This window comes from Echeneis naucrates, chromosome 13 (genome assembly GCF_900963305.1).
Source record: "Echeneis naucrates chromosome 13, fEcheNa1.1, whole genome shotgun sequence".
NCBI lineage: Eukaryota > Metazoa > Chordata > Actinopteri > Carangiformes > Echeneidae > Echeneis > Echeneis naucrates.
In genome coordinates this window covers 17,959,262-17,976,305 of record NC_042523.1, presented here as the reverse complement: position 1 = coordinate 17,976,305, position 17,044 = coordinate 17,959,262, and the positions used below count along the sequence as shown (strand labels likewise).

The following is a 17,044-nucleotide window of genomic DNA, read 5'->3' as shown; positions in this document are numbered from 1 at the left end:
CAACGCAAGTGCTGTTTCTCTCTCTCTGATGCTATGTCTCTCCCCCACAATCACTCTCTCTGACGGCAGATCTCCAGATTCATTACTTGTGAGATCTCCAAACCAATCTTGTTCTTTCTCACAGCCCCCATACACACACTCTCACTACACCCCCACAACCTTAACACACACTCACATACACCCCACCTCCTCACTGTTACCATCCATGTGTCATTCTCTGTTGCTAAGTTACAGGCCCCCACCAAAATATTTATTTTTTTGCAGTCGATAAAAGCTTTGCCTTCAGCACTGGTTTGGACGGATACCCCACTCTATAGGAGCACCTTGTTCTTCGCTTAGGTCCACCACGTCATTGCTCTGCCCTCTAACCCATAATCCTCCACCTGTCCATCATTCACTTGATAAATGAAGTTCCTGCCACAGATCTCTGTGTTCTGCTCCAAAGCTCACTCAATCTATTCAAAGCAATATAACATAATGAGGTACAATTATTTAAGAGGCAACACAAAGAGAGAGGAGTGGAAGAGGTTTGGTTCTGTCTTAGCGGCAGCTCACATGAAAGTTGATGCTGAAGCAGACACACATTTGTTTCATCAAAAGTCACAACAGCATTATACAGAGATTAAGCTGCAACACAGGAAACACTTAAACCCGCTCTTTAGTTCAAGAGAACCTTGAGTGTCTATATGTGTTTGTGTGCGAGTACAAGATATTTGTGTGTGTGTGTGTGTGTGTGTAACAGATGGATGATGCTGCTCTTGTGGTCGTTAATAACCTGGTGTTCTCGCTAGTGTAGATTCTGAAGAAATTGATGGAGCACAAATACACACACACACACACACGCACGCATAAAACATGCAGTTACTCTTTTGTGTATGCAAAAACATATGCACATGAACAAGCACTGACAGGCAACAGCAACTTACACACCCAGACCTCCTCGGAGCAATTCATCCATCCATGTACAACTTTAACACACAAAATGCAAACACACGTACAAATTCCACAGACACAGTATGAGTGGATTAGTGCATAATCAAAGAGACAAATATGACGAGCACTCAGCAAGCACATGTGCACATACACACATGGACAAGTTACTGCAGCTATAGTAAATCATACTATATCTATACACTATTATACACAGAAGACACCGCAGAGGTTCTGCAGAAATGCTGACAGGGTAATCCATCTCCATTGCAATGCGCAGTGTACACACTGAGAGAAGGCTGGACTGAGTATGTAAGGGGCCAGACACACACACACACACACACACACACACACACACACACACACACACAGACACACGGATGAATTACTGAGACTGAGTGTAAAAATCACATTCATGCATTATTTACAATCATAATATTATGAATGACGATACAGAGAATCTTGCTGATGATCATCAACAAGATTCTCTGTGTCCTCGTGTTTACTGCATCGCATAGATTGTTGTTCCTGAAAAGAACAAAAAGATTAACCAAGGGGTCCTGTGAGATAGACGATCATGAGAAATGCATCCCCTGTCTGAAACATGTTTTATGACTAAAGATTTTTGGGTCAGAAAGTAGAGAGGGAGGGGCTCAGAGGCAGGTAGAGCCGCAGAGGGATGACAGGAGGGGCCATGTATGATAAAAATATAGCAAAATGAATTGGAGTGTAAGAAAATGCTTTAGATAGAGAAAATGAGGAACGCGTAGAGGACAGAAAATGAAATGAAAGGGAGCAGATTTACAAACAGAAATTGATAGCAAGTGAGTTTATTGTTTGTGACATCTGATGTATGCACAAAAGTTTAAAAGCAGAAGTAATGCATGAATAGTTGTTCTGAAAACAATGGGTCAATAGAGTGCTATAAAGGGAGAATGGGATATGGAGATACAAGCCAAAGCATAATCAGGAGTAATGGAAAGAAATATATTTGACATAGAAAAACACTGGCAGGGAGTAAAACGGAGAGGCTGATTGAAATAGAAGTGTCAGTGTTTGGTAAATCTTTGTTTTTGCTCTGTGTTTTACATTGTGGGAGAACGTGAAGTATCAAATTATAACGTGTCTATCTTAATCTTTTTATCATATTGCCTGTGTGTTTGTATTTGCTCCATTTGGCAGTCCGCTTTTCTGGATAATAGACTGGGAAATCTAAGGAAGGCACACTGACCTGTTGTGTATTTTTGAACTGAAGGTACTATCATCATCATCATCATCATCATCCCTTAATTAAAATATTTATTAAAACGCTCTATTGACTTTCAGTTCGATTTTTGTTGGGGGTTTTTTTCCTAGACAGCACCAAATCATATTTTCAGAGCAGGGAGAAGATCTTCTTACAGAAAGAACCCCGACTTTTTCCGGCGTGAGTGAGCACTTGGTGACAGTTAGAGGAAAACAAGAGGAAACCAGAAGCCCTCGATAGATCCTGACGGTATGGGTGGCCATGTGCCTCAGCAAGTGTGGACTGAGAGCAGAGAAATGAGGGAAAAAAGTGGGAGGAAGACAAAAGAGCGTTCGTTTCGTTTTCAAGCCCTAATTATGTTGATGATAATGCTAATAGCAGTAAACTAGAATAACAATAAGAGAGACACATTGACAAGCCTCAGTCTACAGCCAGAGGGATGCATAAAATCCCATAAACGATGAGATAGTTTAGAGCTCACCTGAGTCAACCCAAAACTATAAATTTTGTCAAAGAGGAAAGTTTTAAGTCTAGTCGTAAATGTGGAGATGAAACTAAATGGCGTCCCATTGTCCTGCATTTGTGTCTGTGTTATTGGGATATCAGTGCCGTAAAGTATTTAAGATTTGATGGCTCTTGGTCATTAAGAGCTTAAGACATAAGGAGGATTTAAAATTTTATTCAGAATTTTATAGGGCGAAAGACTTACACTGAAGAAATGTAATGTCTTTTTCTAGTTTCAGACTGTTCTCTAGCTGTAGGGGTTTGAGTCAACCAGAGGTGTCTCACATTTATTTGGACACTCTGATTAGGGAAGGTTTTACTGAGATTAGAACCAAAACACAGAAAAGTGCTGGTCCTCCAGGTCTGTATGTCTGAAGGAATTCCTAAAGTTTGACTCCCTTATTTACAACACACATGCTGTCAGTAGCCCAGCTTTTGCTATCATCTAATTGTAATTTAGATTTTATTGTAATTTAGCACCATCTCCATCTCTCCCAAATCATCAACACTCATTTCTTAATCACCAACACAATGGAAGAATCAGGAGTGATTAACGGTACTCTTTCCAAATGCGAAAGCATCATCAAACAAAAGAGCAACTAAAATCACAATTAGATCTATGGTGACACTGAAGCAATAACTCCCTCTGAAACCTCTGATGCCTGTTCAGTCTTCATGCTATGCTCACTTGAGGTAAAGGCAGGATCCTGTTCGTGAAAGCCGGATTTACTCATGTCATTTCAGCCGGGGTGCTTATCAAGCAGAAAGCGCTCACCTTCCCCTCTGGTCTCTACGCCAGTATCAAAATCTTCATCAAATCTCCACTCAGGCAGGTAATCCATACATTGGCAGTTTCAGCTAGCCTCTGCCATTTTTTCCATCCGTCACCCCCCCCGTCCTGTTTTTGAGTACCCCTTGCACTAATTGGTTGAAATTGCTCAGAGTGAAAAATGTTGCTTCCTCTTTACAGAAATGTTCTCTGTGGTAGATTGTGTGTGTTTTAGATTACAATCCTCTATACTATCTATAAAGTGTCGGCCTTCCTCACCACGTCCTTCTCTTTAATACATTTCTGTATCCACTTCACGCCTTTGCTCTTCTCTTTCTGTCTTCCAGTTGCCTTATTCCCTGCGGAGGATAATGGAACGGCTGTGGTTCTCCTTGCTGTTGTTGGCAGCAGCATGCAGGGGACAGCCGTGTCCAAAACGCTGCATGTGCCAGAGCCTTTCTCCATCGCTCGCTATCCTCTGTTCCAAGACGGGCTTGCTCTTTGTCCCGGCCGCCATTGACCGACGGACAGTGGAGCTACGGCTTCAAGAGAACTTCATCACAGGTAACAAACCTGTCAGTCTGTCCTGTATGACACTGGAGTGTGCTGTGATTAGAGCATGCTTCTTGTGAGTGCAGCAGCATGCTTTAATAGCCTGCTTAATTTATTTAATCCCTCTGCTGTCACTTGATGGCTACGCTTGGATTGGCTGTTACATGGAAACTGACTCAGTGGCTGATTGATAATTGGCAGCATAGTCACCTTATCTCAGAACAATTGCTTGCAACTCAACACTTTAACAGGAAATATAAAGGTCACATGGCACAACATGGCAAATATGTTGCTTTTTTTGTTTTGTTTTGTTTTGTTTTGTGATTCAGTCCAGCAAATCTTATTCATGATGCATCTGTGCTTTATATCAGAGTTCTCTTTTGTACTTTCAAAGATACTTATTTTTAAGAACTGAAGTGTTGTTTCATCCTTTTTATTTTAATCTGGATGCCGATTAGCTCCCACCAATGAAACCACCTAATCTCCCCGGGCTTGGTTTAAAAATTTTCTATTCTACAGTTCCAAGACAAAAGATACACAAGATCACTAACCCTGGTTTCATTGGGCTTGAAGAGATATTGTGACGTGCCATTGACAGCATCACACAAAACATTCATAGAAACTATATCTCATTTTGTGTGACATCAATTTCTCCTGGTTATCAATTGAGGCTGCAATAAAATACATGTGAATATTCATAATTAATATAATTAGCAATGTACTTTTCAATCTAGATAGACAATTGTCCTCATAGCAGATGCCAAATGGCTTCTATGCTAAGCAAAAGCATCAGGCATTGTTTCAGTACATTTATCTTTTCAGTTTTTTTTAAATCTCTTTTTCTAATAGAGCTACCAGCAGAATCACGACTTTCTGTGACCAGGAAAACACTTTGTAGACCTGCAGCTCTATTTTAATCTGAACATTTTCCCAATGTAATACAGTATATCTGGCACCTTCCAGTTCAACTAATGGAGTTTTTATGTTTATTTTCTCTCTCCCAGCTGTCCGAAGAAAGGATTTTGCCAACATGACCAGCCTGCTGCATCTGACCCTGTCTAGAAACACCATCAGTCAGATCCTGCCATCAGCTTTCAGTGACCTGCGGCGACTGAGAGCACTCCATCTAGACTCTAATAGATTAACTGTGATCAAGGTGAGACTAATGGCTGTGCAGCTTGATGATGGGGAATGGGACTGAATAATCAGATGCCTAATTTGTCTGCTAAAAAATACACAGTGCCACACTGGCATCTTAGAGTTTACATTCTGATGCATGAAACTAAATGAAGCCAGAGTGAGTTATTAAAACATACCAGAGTAGAAACAGCAGACAGACAGAAAGATGTGCAGTACAAGTATGTGTGAGAGATTTTGTCTTTATCTTTATTCTCACTGCATGCTCACTTCTCTGAAAACCAGGATGACCATTTCAAAGGCCTGACTAACCTTCGCCACCTGATCCTGGCCAACAACCAGCTCCACTCCATATCTCCCCATGCCTTTGATGACTTCCTGTCCACATTGGAAGATTTAGACCTCAGTTACAACAACCTTGCCCAGGTGCCCTGGGACACAATCGGGCACCTAACCAACGTCAACACTCTAAATATGGATCATAACCTCATAGAAAATGTTCCTCAAGGCGTATTTACCAACCTGCACAAACTGGCCAGGTAAAGGGAAATAAAGAATAGCATGATAACATGTTACACTTAGATCATGTAAGAGTGTCAATTTTTTTAAATGCTTTCTCTCAACATCCTGCCCTTCCACAGGCTGGACATGACATCCAACAAGTTGAAGAAAATCCCCCCTGATCCATTGTTCCTGAGAATCCCAGTATATGCCAAGTCCAAAGGCTCCCCTCTCTCCTCCCTGGTGTTGAGTTTTGGCGGTAACCCCCTTCACTGTAACTGTGAACTTCTGTGGTTGAGGAGACTAACCAGAGAAGACGACCTGGAGACATGTGCCTCTCCCCCTGACCTCAGTGCCAAGTATTTCTGGACAATACCGGAAGAGGTGACATTTTGACAAAAATTATGTCTCGTAGCATTGGATTTTGCGCAAACTTGTAAAAACTGTAATATTGAAGATTTCCATACTCGTAAATTTGGCAACACAAGTAATTTTAGGTGGTAAATGTGGTTTAAAATACGGTATAGAAACATTTTCCATGGTTCTGTGAAGTAATTTTATGCTGCACATAGTCTACAAAAAGCAGTGCACACTGAAAAGAGCTGGTGAGCTCTGAAAAGTTAGATGTTTTAACCCTATTCTTTATCAAACATCTCACTGTTGCTGCTCCTATTTGTTCCATTGCTCTCTGCAATATTTCAAACTGTTTCAGTGCCCAAGAAATTGTAGAAACATTTTTGATGATAGTTCAAGATCAGTGAAAAACTCTCGTCCTGTTTATACTTGATAACAAAAGCCGCCTTGTGTTTCACTTTTAATGGAAGGGTGCAGCAGTAGGAACATTTTGGTTTGCATTAGTGGAAACGTAATACATGGAATGCCACCACAAACACACAGCCCACAAATAAATATTAACATACTTTCACTGGTAAGTCACAGGGTCACTCATCACCACTCAGTCTGCAATAGATTGCATCTTAAATGAAAATGTTTGAAATTGCCACGAACAATCTAATCTCTCTTCTCTTTTAGGAGTTTATTTGTGACCCACCAGTTCTGACCCGCAAGTCACCTCACACTGTGGCTATGGAGGGCCAGGCCGCCAGCCTAAAGTGTAAAGCAAATGGTGATCCAGAGCCGGAGGTCCACTGGATCAGCCCCGAAGGGAGGCTTATATCTAATGGCTCCAGGTACTACCATAGTCCTACAGAACACTGCTTTTCCCTCTTGGCCAATAAGCTGTCCAATTTCTCCAAATTACAGGCAATTAAAGGTGTTCATTTAGGGAATCTCACTGGTCCACCGAGACTATCAGTCCACATTCAGTGATGTCAGAAACCTGGCAAATCAGTTGGCAGGAAAGAACGTGGTTGTTTAGACATGATCCTGTCCTGCTCCAGCTCACTGCTATGAGCCAACAGGCAACCAATTTAGCGTGAGAATATGTCTGATATAATTTTTGTTTTGGCTGAAGTAATGGTACACATGACTCATGTGACTCGTGCGAGATAACTGTGAAAAAAGGTTACCTCACACGAGTCATGTGTTGTTGCCTTTACCCAAAAGACTTTTTTCATCTGGAAATTTAGGTTGCCAGATGTGTGACTTTCAGGTTGGGACTTTTTCATAGAACAATGGCAATAAAATCAGAATTGATGCTTGTTATACCAGTCAGTTAGCATCTTTAGGTACCGTGAAAGAAAACTCTTTATGGATAAAAAGCACTGCATTGCTGATTTTCTATTCTTCTTCTTCTGTATAAGCTTAGCAGGGGACAAAGTCTGCAAAAAGTCCACCCCATAATAACCAGACAGGCACTCATTGAATTGATTCTGGGAGATAGCATCAGCAGCCAGTGACGTGGAGGTGTGAGGAAATGAGTTGACGGAGAGAACGATGATTAGGAATGGGCTCTCATATGGGTTACTGTTAGCTATAACAGTGTACCAGTTTTGGCACTACAGCCGTCGGTAAACGTAACACACATGCAAAAAAAATAAAAATAAAAAATTATATATATATATATATATATACAGATATACATAACCTCTAATAAAACTTTCCCAACGTATTTGCCGCTTGTTGCTGTGGATATAAATGATTTCTTAAATGAGGTGTTTCATCATTTTCCTATTTGTTTCAGGACTTTGGTCTTCCCTAATGGCAGCCTGGAGATCAATGTTACGTCCCTGAAGGATTCAGGAAACTTCACCTGCATTGCTTCCAATGCTGCAGGTGAATCTACAGGAAGGGTGGAGCTAGTTGTCACAGCGATGCCCCACCTCGCAAACAGCACAAGCCGCAGCCGAGACCCATCTTCGGAACCCGCCCCCTCCGACATCCTAATCTCCTCAAAGGTGGCCCTATCCAACAACGAGACGAGGGGGGCCGATCGGAGGGTGTCGCTGGTGGAACTGGTAGGAAGCTCGGCCCTCATAAGATGGAGCAGTCAAACACCCATGTCTGGAGTCAGAATGTTCCAGGTCCAGTACAACAGCTCGGGGGATGATACTCTGGTTTACAGGTCTGTTTATTCATACTGTCAGCTTTTTTTTTTCTCTTTTCATTTTCTGCCTGCAACACGTTCACTTCCATGAATCTTTTCAGACAAACCAGTAAAAAGCATCTGTGTGCCAGAAAGTGTTTGTCAGTGTGAGTGCATGTGTGCAATTGAGAGCAAGTTAATTGTCCGACACTATGAGGATAAGAGGAGATGATAGATGATACAAGTGGAGATTAGTCAACCGTCCAGTTGTGATAGTCTAATCGTCTGAAAATGATAAAGATATCTGAAATGGGGCAAAGTCATTGTTGTGCTTTCTGAATGCAGGGCCATCTGGCAAAATGCAAAGTGTGTGGCTGTTTAACAGGTTTTAATGTTTGTTAGTCTGTTCATGTTGCTGTATTGATGTTTCTGTTGTTCAGTACAGTATGGCTTTGTAGTTGTGATACTTCTCTATGTTGTTGGATTTTTATTTTAAGTAGAACTTGATAGATTCCTTTTCTGAATAGTGTTCACAAGTTTAAACTAAGTATGAAGGAATAACTAAGAAATCAAGAAATGGTTAAAAGAGTTGTTCAAAGTGCTGTATGATCGCTGTTGCTGTTGATGTGCAGAATTTGAATAGGGATAAAGGTCACTTCATGCTAAATCGTGGTTATCATGAAACTTTGTGAATGTCGGCGTGTCAGAGTTTTGAGGGCCTGTGTTGGAGCGTCGGAGAACTTGCACTGATGTCCTATTTTGTGCTTTTGGCAAGTAATGACAAAACTGCTTCGTTGTTTCACATGCCAGCATAATGCTGAATCCAATCACAGCAGCAATCAGACTACTGCAGGCTGAGCACTAACTAATAACAGCATTACCGCCCATTTGACTCTGTTTCATCAGGCAACATCCCTGTGAAATCACAAGAGGTTGCAGTTGCCCTTGGCCTAGGTTCAATGCTCCTGCTATTTGGAAGTGTCTTAAGTGTGTAGGTGAGTGCTCTACTGTGTATACAGTACACAGTATAGTACACTAAATATGTGATGGAGAATTTGCATCAGTGTAATGAAAGTTTACAGAAATGATGCATATTTTATTTATTTCCTTTGACCAGAAACAAAGAAAGTACTTGATCTGGGTCACAGTATGATAGAACTATAAAATCCATTCACTATTTATAATGGAGATCTTTGTATAACTTCATATTTTTGATTGGCTGTATAAATCTCACCTTCTTTGATATGTATTTTTGATGAGTTTATAAGGATCCAGCCTCAATCTTCAATGAAAGATGGGTTGTTCTCTATTGCTACTGGTATTAAAGGTCTGATTTGATATGTTGATAACCAGGTTACTTCAGTATGGGACGATTATGTGCAGATTTCTCTCTTCAGTCTTACTCACCCGCTACAATTCTGCCTCTTACAGTTCCAGCTAAAAAGCGAGCTTTAACTGTCAGAGAGATTTGTATGTATTCCAGTTAAGCCTTCTCTTTGTGCTCTCAGGGAATCTAACATTTTCTCTCCCAGTGCAAAACCCAGAGCAATGGCAACATTGTTGGCTAGAGCTCTGGGGGAAGCTGGGGAAGCCCTTTTTATTTTCAGTTCCTGAGGAGTTTGTATTTGCCCTGTAGTTGTCATGGCAACAGGTTGGGAAAATCTCCCGCATCTTGTTATGAGCGACAGGTGGCTTTAATACCATCACATGGGCGTACTGTTGACTACTCCTTCGTTTTGAAAATATAGCACCCTCTCTGCTGTGGCTATGGAAGAAAATCCAAAAATGGATCCACTGCCCAGATCGTTCTCATCACCTGTTTCGGCTCCTCTTTGCCTTTCAGCTCTTAATCAACATATTACATTTCCTCAAATACATCAAGCTGACAGGGGGGAAAGTTCTGATTGATCTGATTTATATGCAGCACTCAGCGATATGAAGTATCTGTATGTTCTTGGTCGATGAGGTCATAATTATCTTAAAGAGCTGAATTTAATGCAACTCAACTCAGTTTGAGAGATATGAAAATGAAAAGATGACTAAAAAGGGATTCAGGTGTTATTTCTAAGAGAAAAAGGACATTTTTTTTTTCTCCCCTGACTGTTCGACTAACTACAAAAGACAAGGGGCTTCTTACAATTCAAAGCATGGCAACCGATGTTCCTCTGCATAGCAACTGTCCATCTGCACCTGCTTTTTCAAGGTTGGATGCAGATAGTGGGCGCAGCAGCATATTCTGAAAAATTAAAGCTGCAAGCAGTGATGTATGGGCCCCCACACACCTGCGCAACTCAGAGGCCCCTGGACTCGCCCCCACACAAACATGTTAAAACTTGAAACGTTTTCTCGTGAGTGGCATATGTGCAATGTATTGCGAATGTCCACCATGTGGCGGTGAGGAGCACCCATCAGTTTTACGTCATGTGGAAGTGTACAATGTGGAGAACGTGTCCTGTAAATGGGTAGATGTTTGTGTAATGTGTTAGTGCAAAGCTTCATTAAAATGATGTGCTTTTGTTTGCATGTTCCTCTGCTATATTTTGGACAAAGCAACTCTTCAACGAGTGTTTGCGTCAAACTCACTTTGAGCTTTAGAAAAAGAAAAGTTCAACTCTGTTACAAGATCTTAAATAGAAGTGACTATTTCTGTGAAGCATTTTTCCCAAGAAAAGGAGAATGTGTCACTCATAAATATAACTATCAAATGAGATCTTTATCATTTCAAAGAAAATATATATACATATATGTCTAAAGCAAATATGCAATGTGGTGGGGGGGTGAGGCACACTGCCACAGGGGGAGGGGAGAGGACTGCTCTGGCGTGGAGAAGACAGCGAGCAGCTAAAGAGGGAACAACGCAGAGCAACAATAGATTATTTGAGCTTCACAAATTAATTTTGAATTTTGCTGTTTGACATTTGACAAAAGACCGACATTGAAAACTGATGCATATCACGCTTCAATGAGCCGAGATGAAGGTTTCCCTTGATAGAGTAGTTGCTGTGGTTCCTCAGAAGATGGATGTGGCTCTGAGGATTTTCCTGGTTACTAATGCATCTGTTTCCACCATTACTTTAGACCAGCATGCTGAGGAAGCACTTGAGGAGTTTATTTGGCAGTCATCAATACAAACTAAACATTTTTTTTTTATGTTTTTAGTTATATTCTGTATATTGTATTACAATGTTTAAATCAGAACTGAACCAGAACACTAATTTATCCATTCTATCTTGTAATCTGTGCACTATTGTTTGTGTCCTTGCTCACATAAGTAAGACCATCGTTGGAAAGATTTTCAGGAGTTCACAGCACAAAGAGGGTTTTGTGATGCGCCCCCTCCACCAGTACTTAAGATCCATGCATGATGGTGCTCAGAGTGTGCGAGTGCATATGTCCAAGTGCATTTGTGTGCACTTGGAAATCGCCAGGTGTCGGTGTATTAGTCAATCCTGCGTCTGAGACATGCTCTTCAAAGACCCCTGTATAATCCAGTCAATATCTATTCAAGTGTGTGTCTCTGAGCTGATACATGTTTATGTGGGTGCACACCAAACCAGCTGGCAACTGCACATTAGCCAAAAGCTCAATGTCAGTTTCAGTGCAATTAGTGTGGTCAGACCTCTGTGTGTTACTGGTTGTAGTGTCTCCAAGTGTCGTTGTCCGTGTGTGTCTATGGCCCAGAAATTAGTCATTTGGTGGGGATCCAAATCTGTGACTTTATGGGTACTTTTCTTCCTAATGAGGACATAAAACACGTGTCTATAGGATAAGTCACGAGTAGGACAGGATGAGGAGGAGGTTGAGGTGAAGGTTGGGATAACGGTTAAACAGGTAGAAGTTCTGGTTAAAGATGGAGTGAATTCATGTTTATATAATATCCTCTGAAGTCTGAACTGTGTGTGTTGGTCTGCGCTGCTGGGATAAGCTACAATTCTGTTTTAAACACCCTGATCTGTGATCAGTGAGACTTTAAGAAGGCTCAATAGCTTAGATTCCACTGCCAGGGACAGCACATCATCCAGCCACACACACTGGTGTGAGCTCAATAGCAGCACAGGGTAAACCCAATACAGAGCTGTGTTTGCCTTAAACCAGTATGGGTTATAAATTCCTGTGCACCCCCACCAACTTCTTGAATATAACTGCAGTACATTTTCCCCTCGTTTGTCTTTGACAGCTTGACTTCTGTTGGTGTTTGAAAGTGACTGCTGCACTTCCCACTGAGAGCGGCTCTCTATTTGCGTTGTGTGTCAATAAAGCGAGCACTTTGCAAATGAATAAGTATATGCCATCAATCTAGATTACTCATTTTAATATTGCCACAGGTGACATAGATAACCAGACCACAGAGTTTGCTTTCTTGTCAATGTAAAGCAAACACAACCTGTGACTTCTTAGTTCTCGTGTATTGGGACTTAGATGGATATCCAAAGTCTGAGTCAGAGTTCCCATCAAAACCAACCTTTGTGTGTGTGTGTGTGTGTGTGTGTGTGTACTGTGAGCAGAATCTGATTCATTTACATTCATTTCCTACCAGTTAGGGTCACACAAATAAGATCAGTTCTGGGCTCCAGCTCTTCAAATCAACCTGTTTTACATGTTAAGTAGGAGCCCAGAACTGATTTGTGTACTGAGAAAGACATTAGTTTATCACTTAGTAGACTATCTAACTAATATATAACATCAATTCTATCTTCTACAACTATCAATTCTGTAAATTACATAAAAAAAGGACAGAATAATTCTGTTTTGGAGCACGACTCCCTTTGAAAGTGCATTTACTGTACTTTAATCTCTTATCATAGATGTGAAGAACTGTTACCTGCATTTAGCAAACACACACACTGATAGTTCCTGTCAGAGATGCCTTTTAAAAATGTTCTTTGAAGCTCACACCTTTGTTTCGTCACTAGATTCACACTCCTCCTTAGTCTGTCTGGAACAGCTACGTATATGCTATGTGTATGTCAGTGTGTGTGCTTGGTTGTGTGTGTGTGTGTGTGTGTGTGAGACTCCTAGGATTCTATTTGCATCACATTTTCTTCACCACGCAGGGGCAGGAACGGGTCAATGTGAGCTGGTATCAATCTCACAGAAACAAGCCCTTGCATACATCTACACTCACAAAATTGTACAAACAAACACAAACGTGATCCCAACTGCCTGCGTCCTTACTCTCCTCTCTGAGTCTCTCACTTTTCTTGCATTGTCCATGCTGAGAGCTTCTTTGAAAAATGGACCCATGGACATACAATCTGCACAAACCAACAGACTGTTAGGTGACCAGCAACGTGCACAGCATCTGTACCCTCAGATGCTGTGCACGTTAAGAGACATTACCAAACATAATTTCACTCTGTAATCATTATGCGAACATTGATGACTTTAATAGTGTTTTATTGTATGCTAGTTTCAATCATTAGACCTGCAGTAGTTTTGATTGATAGAGATAATTTCCCCGTTGCTGTGGAACAAATGAAAAGAAAGACACGACTGTCTATTTTATTCTATTCCTGTAAAATTGGAGGGTATGCCAGACATTATACATTCAGTATTTAATTCTAAAATCCAGTGGAGAACTTGATGTGATTTTAATAGAGTTGTCAAGCATCATTAAACTGAAATATAAATGAACTGAACTCACTAAAAAGACAGTGTTTCTATAAGTGTGTGTGTCTGTGTGGTTTAGGTGTCATGACATCTGAAGAAAGGTTGGGAGGGGTGAGATGTGCCTGCACGTGATGAATTCCATATATAGACATTTTTTCACAATTTCCCATACAATTAAACTCATCTCTGTAATATTGTAGATTATGTAGATCTTCTGGTCATAGTAAATACAGCAGATATTTAAAATGACAGGACATTTTCACAAATTAGTTTTTTGTTTTTTTTTTCCTAGAGATCAGAAGGCTAAGATCTCATCACACTAAAAAGTAACTGCTCCTCTTATGTTGTTTGTTACATGGCATTTTAAAATGTCTGCAGACGTCTACAACATCACATTAGATGCTCAGGCTTACATACGATACACATACACAAATCCCTGCTCGCTCGAGTTCACATCCACACGTTCACTGGTGGATATGACTAGTCAATTTGCTGTAGGTCATTGCCGTGTAATTGAGTGATTCACTGCATACGTACTAATGAGCTTAAAGGGCCTACTGACAAATGGTTTGTCCACGCACGCACACACGTGAACACGCATGCATGTACATGCAAACCCGCACACACTCTGCCACTGCTGGTACCAGCTGTATTCGTGCCAATTAAATAGAGAACTAATGAGTCAAATCAGAGAGGTTAAGTTCAAAGACATTGAAGACATGTTGTCTTTAGTCACCTCTCATTCTACATCTCTCGTCACGGTTTTATTCCAAATCTATTTATTAGAGACCATTTTAAATTTGATTTCTTTTCTATTCCCAGTTCCTTGCTTCTATTTGTATCACTTATTCACTTCACTGCCTCATTACAACTCTCTGGACCCCTCTACAGCCATTGCTCCCTCTGTCCCTTTATTTGCTTTGTCGTTCCTTTTTCCTTGTCGTGGTATCGGTGTACTTGCTGTTTTTACCAGCCCAACCCCCCTCTTTTTCCATCCCTCAACCGCTTCCTTGCCCCGCCTCCTTTTCCTCTCCTTCAGATATTTTGCAGAGCTAAGCAGAACGCTGTTGGCTGTCCAACCCATAATCCCCTTGTTTGGCGTCATGTTGCCGTTTTCATCATCGTCCCAAATCGATGTTTAATTACCCCCCCCAACCCGCCTGCCCTCCCAGTTCCCTGCTCTTCCCCTCATCATCTGTCCCTCCACCTATAGCCTTCAGATCTTCATGGATGGAGGAGTAATTAAGAACATACATAACGCACAGTGAGAGGAAGAGAGTAAGGGAACAGGAGGAGCAGAAAATTTGTGTTTAAGGAGGAGAAGAAGGCGCAAAGGAAGAGGAGAAGCAGTGGGATCGAGGTGGAGGAGGGGGAGGATCAGACAAACTGGAGGCGATGGGGAGAAAGGAGAGGAGGGGATTAGGATGGTAAGCAGAGAGACGGGAGCTGTTGGATGGATTGCAGCCCCCAAGACTCATTGATATATGAGTAAAACCCTTTATTCGTGATCAACTTTGCGGGTTTGAACACATGGTTAATATTCAAGCTACGATTCGGTGATGTTTTCAGCTGCCTCAGAGTCTTGAATTCAGACTTCCTGCAGCCTTTGAGAGGTTATGGCCACCAAGACAATGGTGTTGAATATCAAAATGGTCATTTTAGTTGGTCACAGGAGAGTTACCACTATAAACATGAATGTTTATGACTGACTAGGTGAGTTTCTTCATTGGCTGGTGCTCTTTGAGTCTTTTCTTTATTTGATTTAGTGTCCTCCTTGTAATTCAGATACACAACTAAAGGTATCAGACAGGTCCAAAAAGATGCTTGTTATTTTTGATACTCAGCCAAAACTGTGTGGGATGAAATAAGAGCTAGTGACTTAAATCTAACAATTTCTCTTAATGTAATATTTTATTCTACATGTAAATATAGTCAAACTCCGAGCACAGCCTTTGTCTTATGTTATGGATTTGCAGATTTTCAGACTGATTGTCAAACATCAGTTATTAAAAGGACTTTAGCAGACGGCCTAGAAGTAATTGTTAACGTGCCATTTACAAACAGTAGGAAAAGCATGTAAAAAGCTTAATATGAAATTCTGCCGTATAATAGCTGTTGTGTAACTGTTGTGGAATTTCTGTGATGCCATTTACGAGGCTGAACGGACTTGTTCTCAGTGCCCTTATGGAAATGAGAGGTGAGTCCTGTATAAAACCATGTTGACATTCAAAAATCCCAGCTGTTGGCTGAGGAAACACAATGTTGTCCTGAGCATAAAAACATCATAATGAAACGTTTAGTACACACACCCATCTGCATTTAGCTTCCGACGTTTGAGTCTTCTATATTTTAATTCAACAAGGACGTTTCCTGTCTTTTTGCCTTATGCTGGATAGACACCAAGGACCCATTAATGAGGAAAGGAGATTAATACATGATTGAACTATCAAAAATATATTTACAAACAAGATCACTTCTTTTTTTATCTTAATCTAATCTCTTCTAAGTACCTTACCACCTAAGGCTTAAGGAAAAAAACAGCGATCATATCAGGAAAAAGGATCAATAGTAAACAAGACAAGTCTAATTTTAATGACTGAAATCAAATCCTATATATTGAGTGTAATTTAGTTCAGCGGTGAGCCTGGATGGGATTAACAAAACATTAAGCCTTTTTGTCCTTGTCCTATTTGTAAATGCTTTGCAACCAACTCTGGGTTGATGCTCATTGATACCAAGCGTACATATGTACAACTGAAATGGTTGGGTTTGGCTGCTCCGTGTGTGTGCTGTGCCCTGTTATTGTTACATACTTTTAAGCTACTAGACTATACTTTTCATTCCCCATCCTGCTGGAAGCCTGGATAATCAGCAGTTATGTTTGGGATTAGTGGCAAACCAATCCAGCGATTTCATAAAAATTGAAAAAGGGGTTGCCCCTTGGTTGCTGCTCGTATTTTTGGTTTATATTTTTATGAGCCAAACACATAAAGTCAGGCATAGGCACACATGCTGCGTACGCACACACGCACACTCTCTCTCACACACACACACACACACACACACACACACACACACACACAAACAAACACATATACATGTGTGGTTCAAACTGAATGTTATCGCCTTGATGGTTTGGAATTACTCATCTGTTTTTGGATGATGACTTGTGTCTACTATGAAGTTTAATGTATGTTCTTGCTATTTTTGTCGCAGAGTTTATTATTATTTGCATTCTTTGTCTGTTTTGTAAATGTATGTTTTAACTTTACTGTTTTTATGTGGACCCCAGTAAGACTAGTGGTGTTTT

At 40.8% G+C, this 17,044-nt stretch overlaps 1 protein-coding gene across 1 annotated transcript in view; it reads left to right on the top strand.

The window, feature by feature from the left end:
* Window positions 1-3,820: 3,820 nt before the first annotated feature.
* LOC115053291 (leucine-rich repeat and fibronectin type III domain-containing protein 1-like protein) overlaps window positions 3,821-17,044 on the top strand; it is a 50,447-nt gene continuing 37,223 nt past the window's right edge. Inside the window, exons 1-6 of the mRNA XM_029517879.1 lie at window positions 3,821-4,013; window positions 5,006-5,157; window positions 5,424-5,677; window positions 5,780-6,023; window positions 6,672-6,829; window positions 7,783-8,163. Of these exons, the coding sequence (XP_029373739.1) occupies window positions 3,821-4,013; window positions 5,006-5,157; window positions 5,424-5,677; window positions 5,780-6,023; window positions 6,672-6,829; window positions 7,783-8,163 (1,382 nt within the window). The remainder of the gene's footprint in view (window positions 4,014-5,005; window positions 5,158-5,423; window positions 5,678-5,779; window positions 6,024-6,671; window positions 6,830-7,782; window positions 8,164-17,044) is intronic.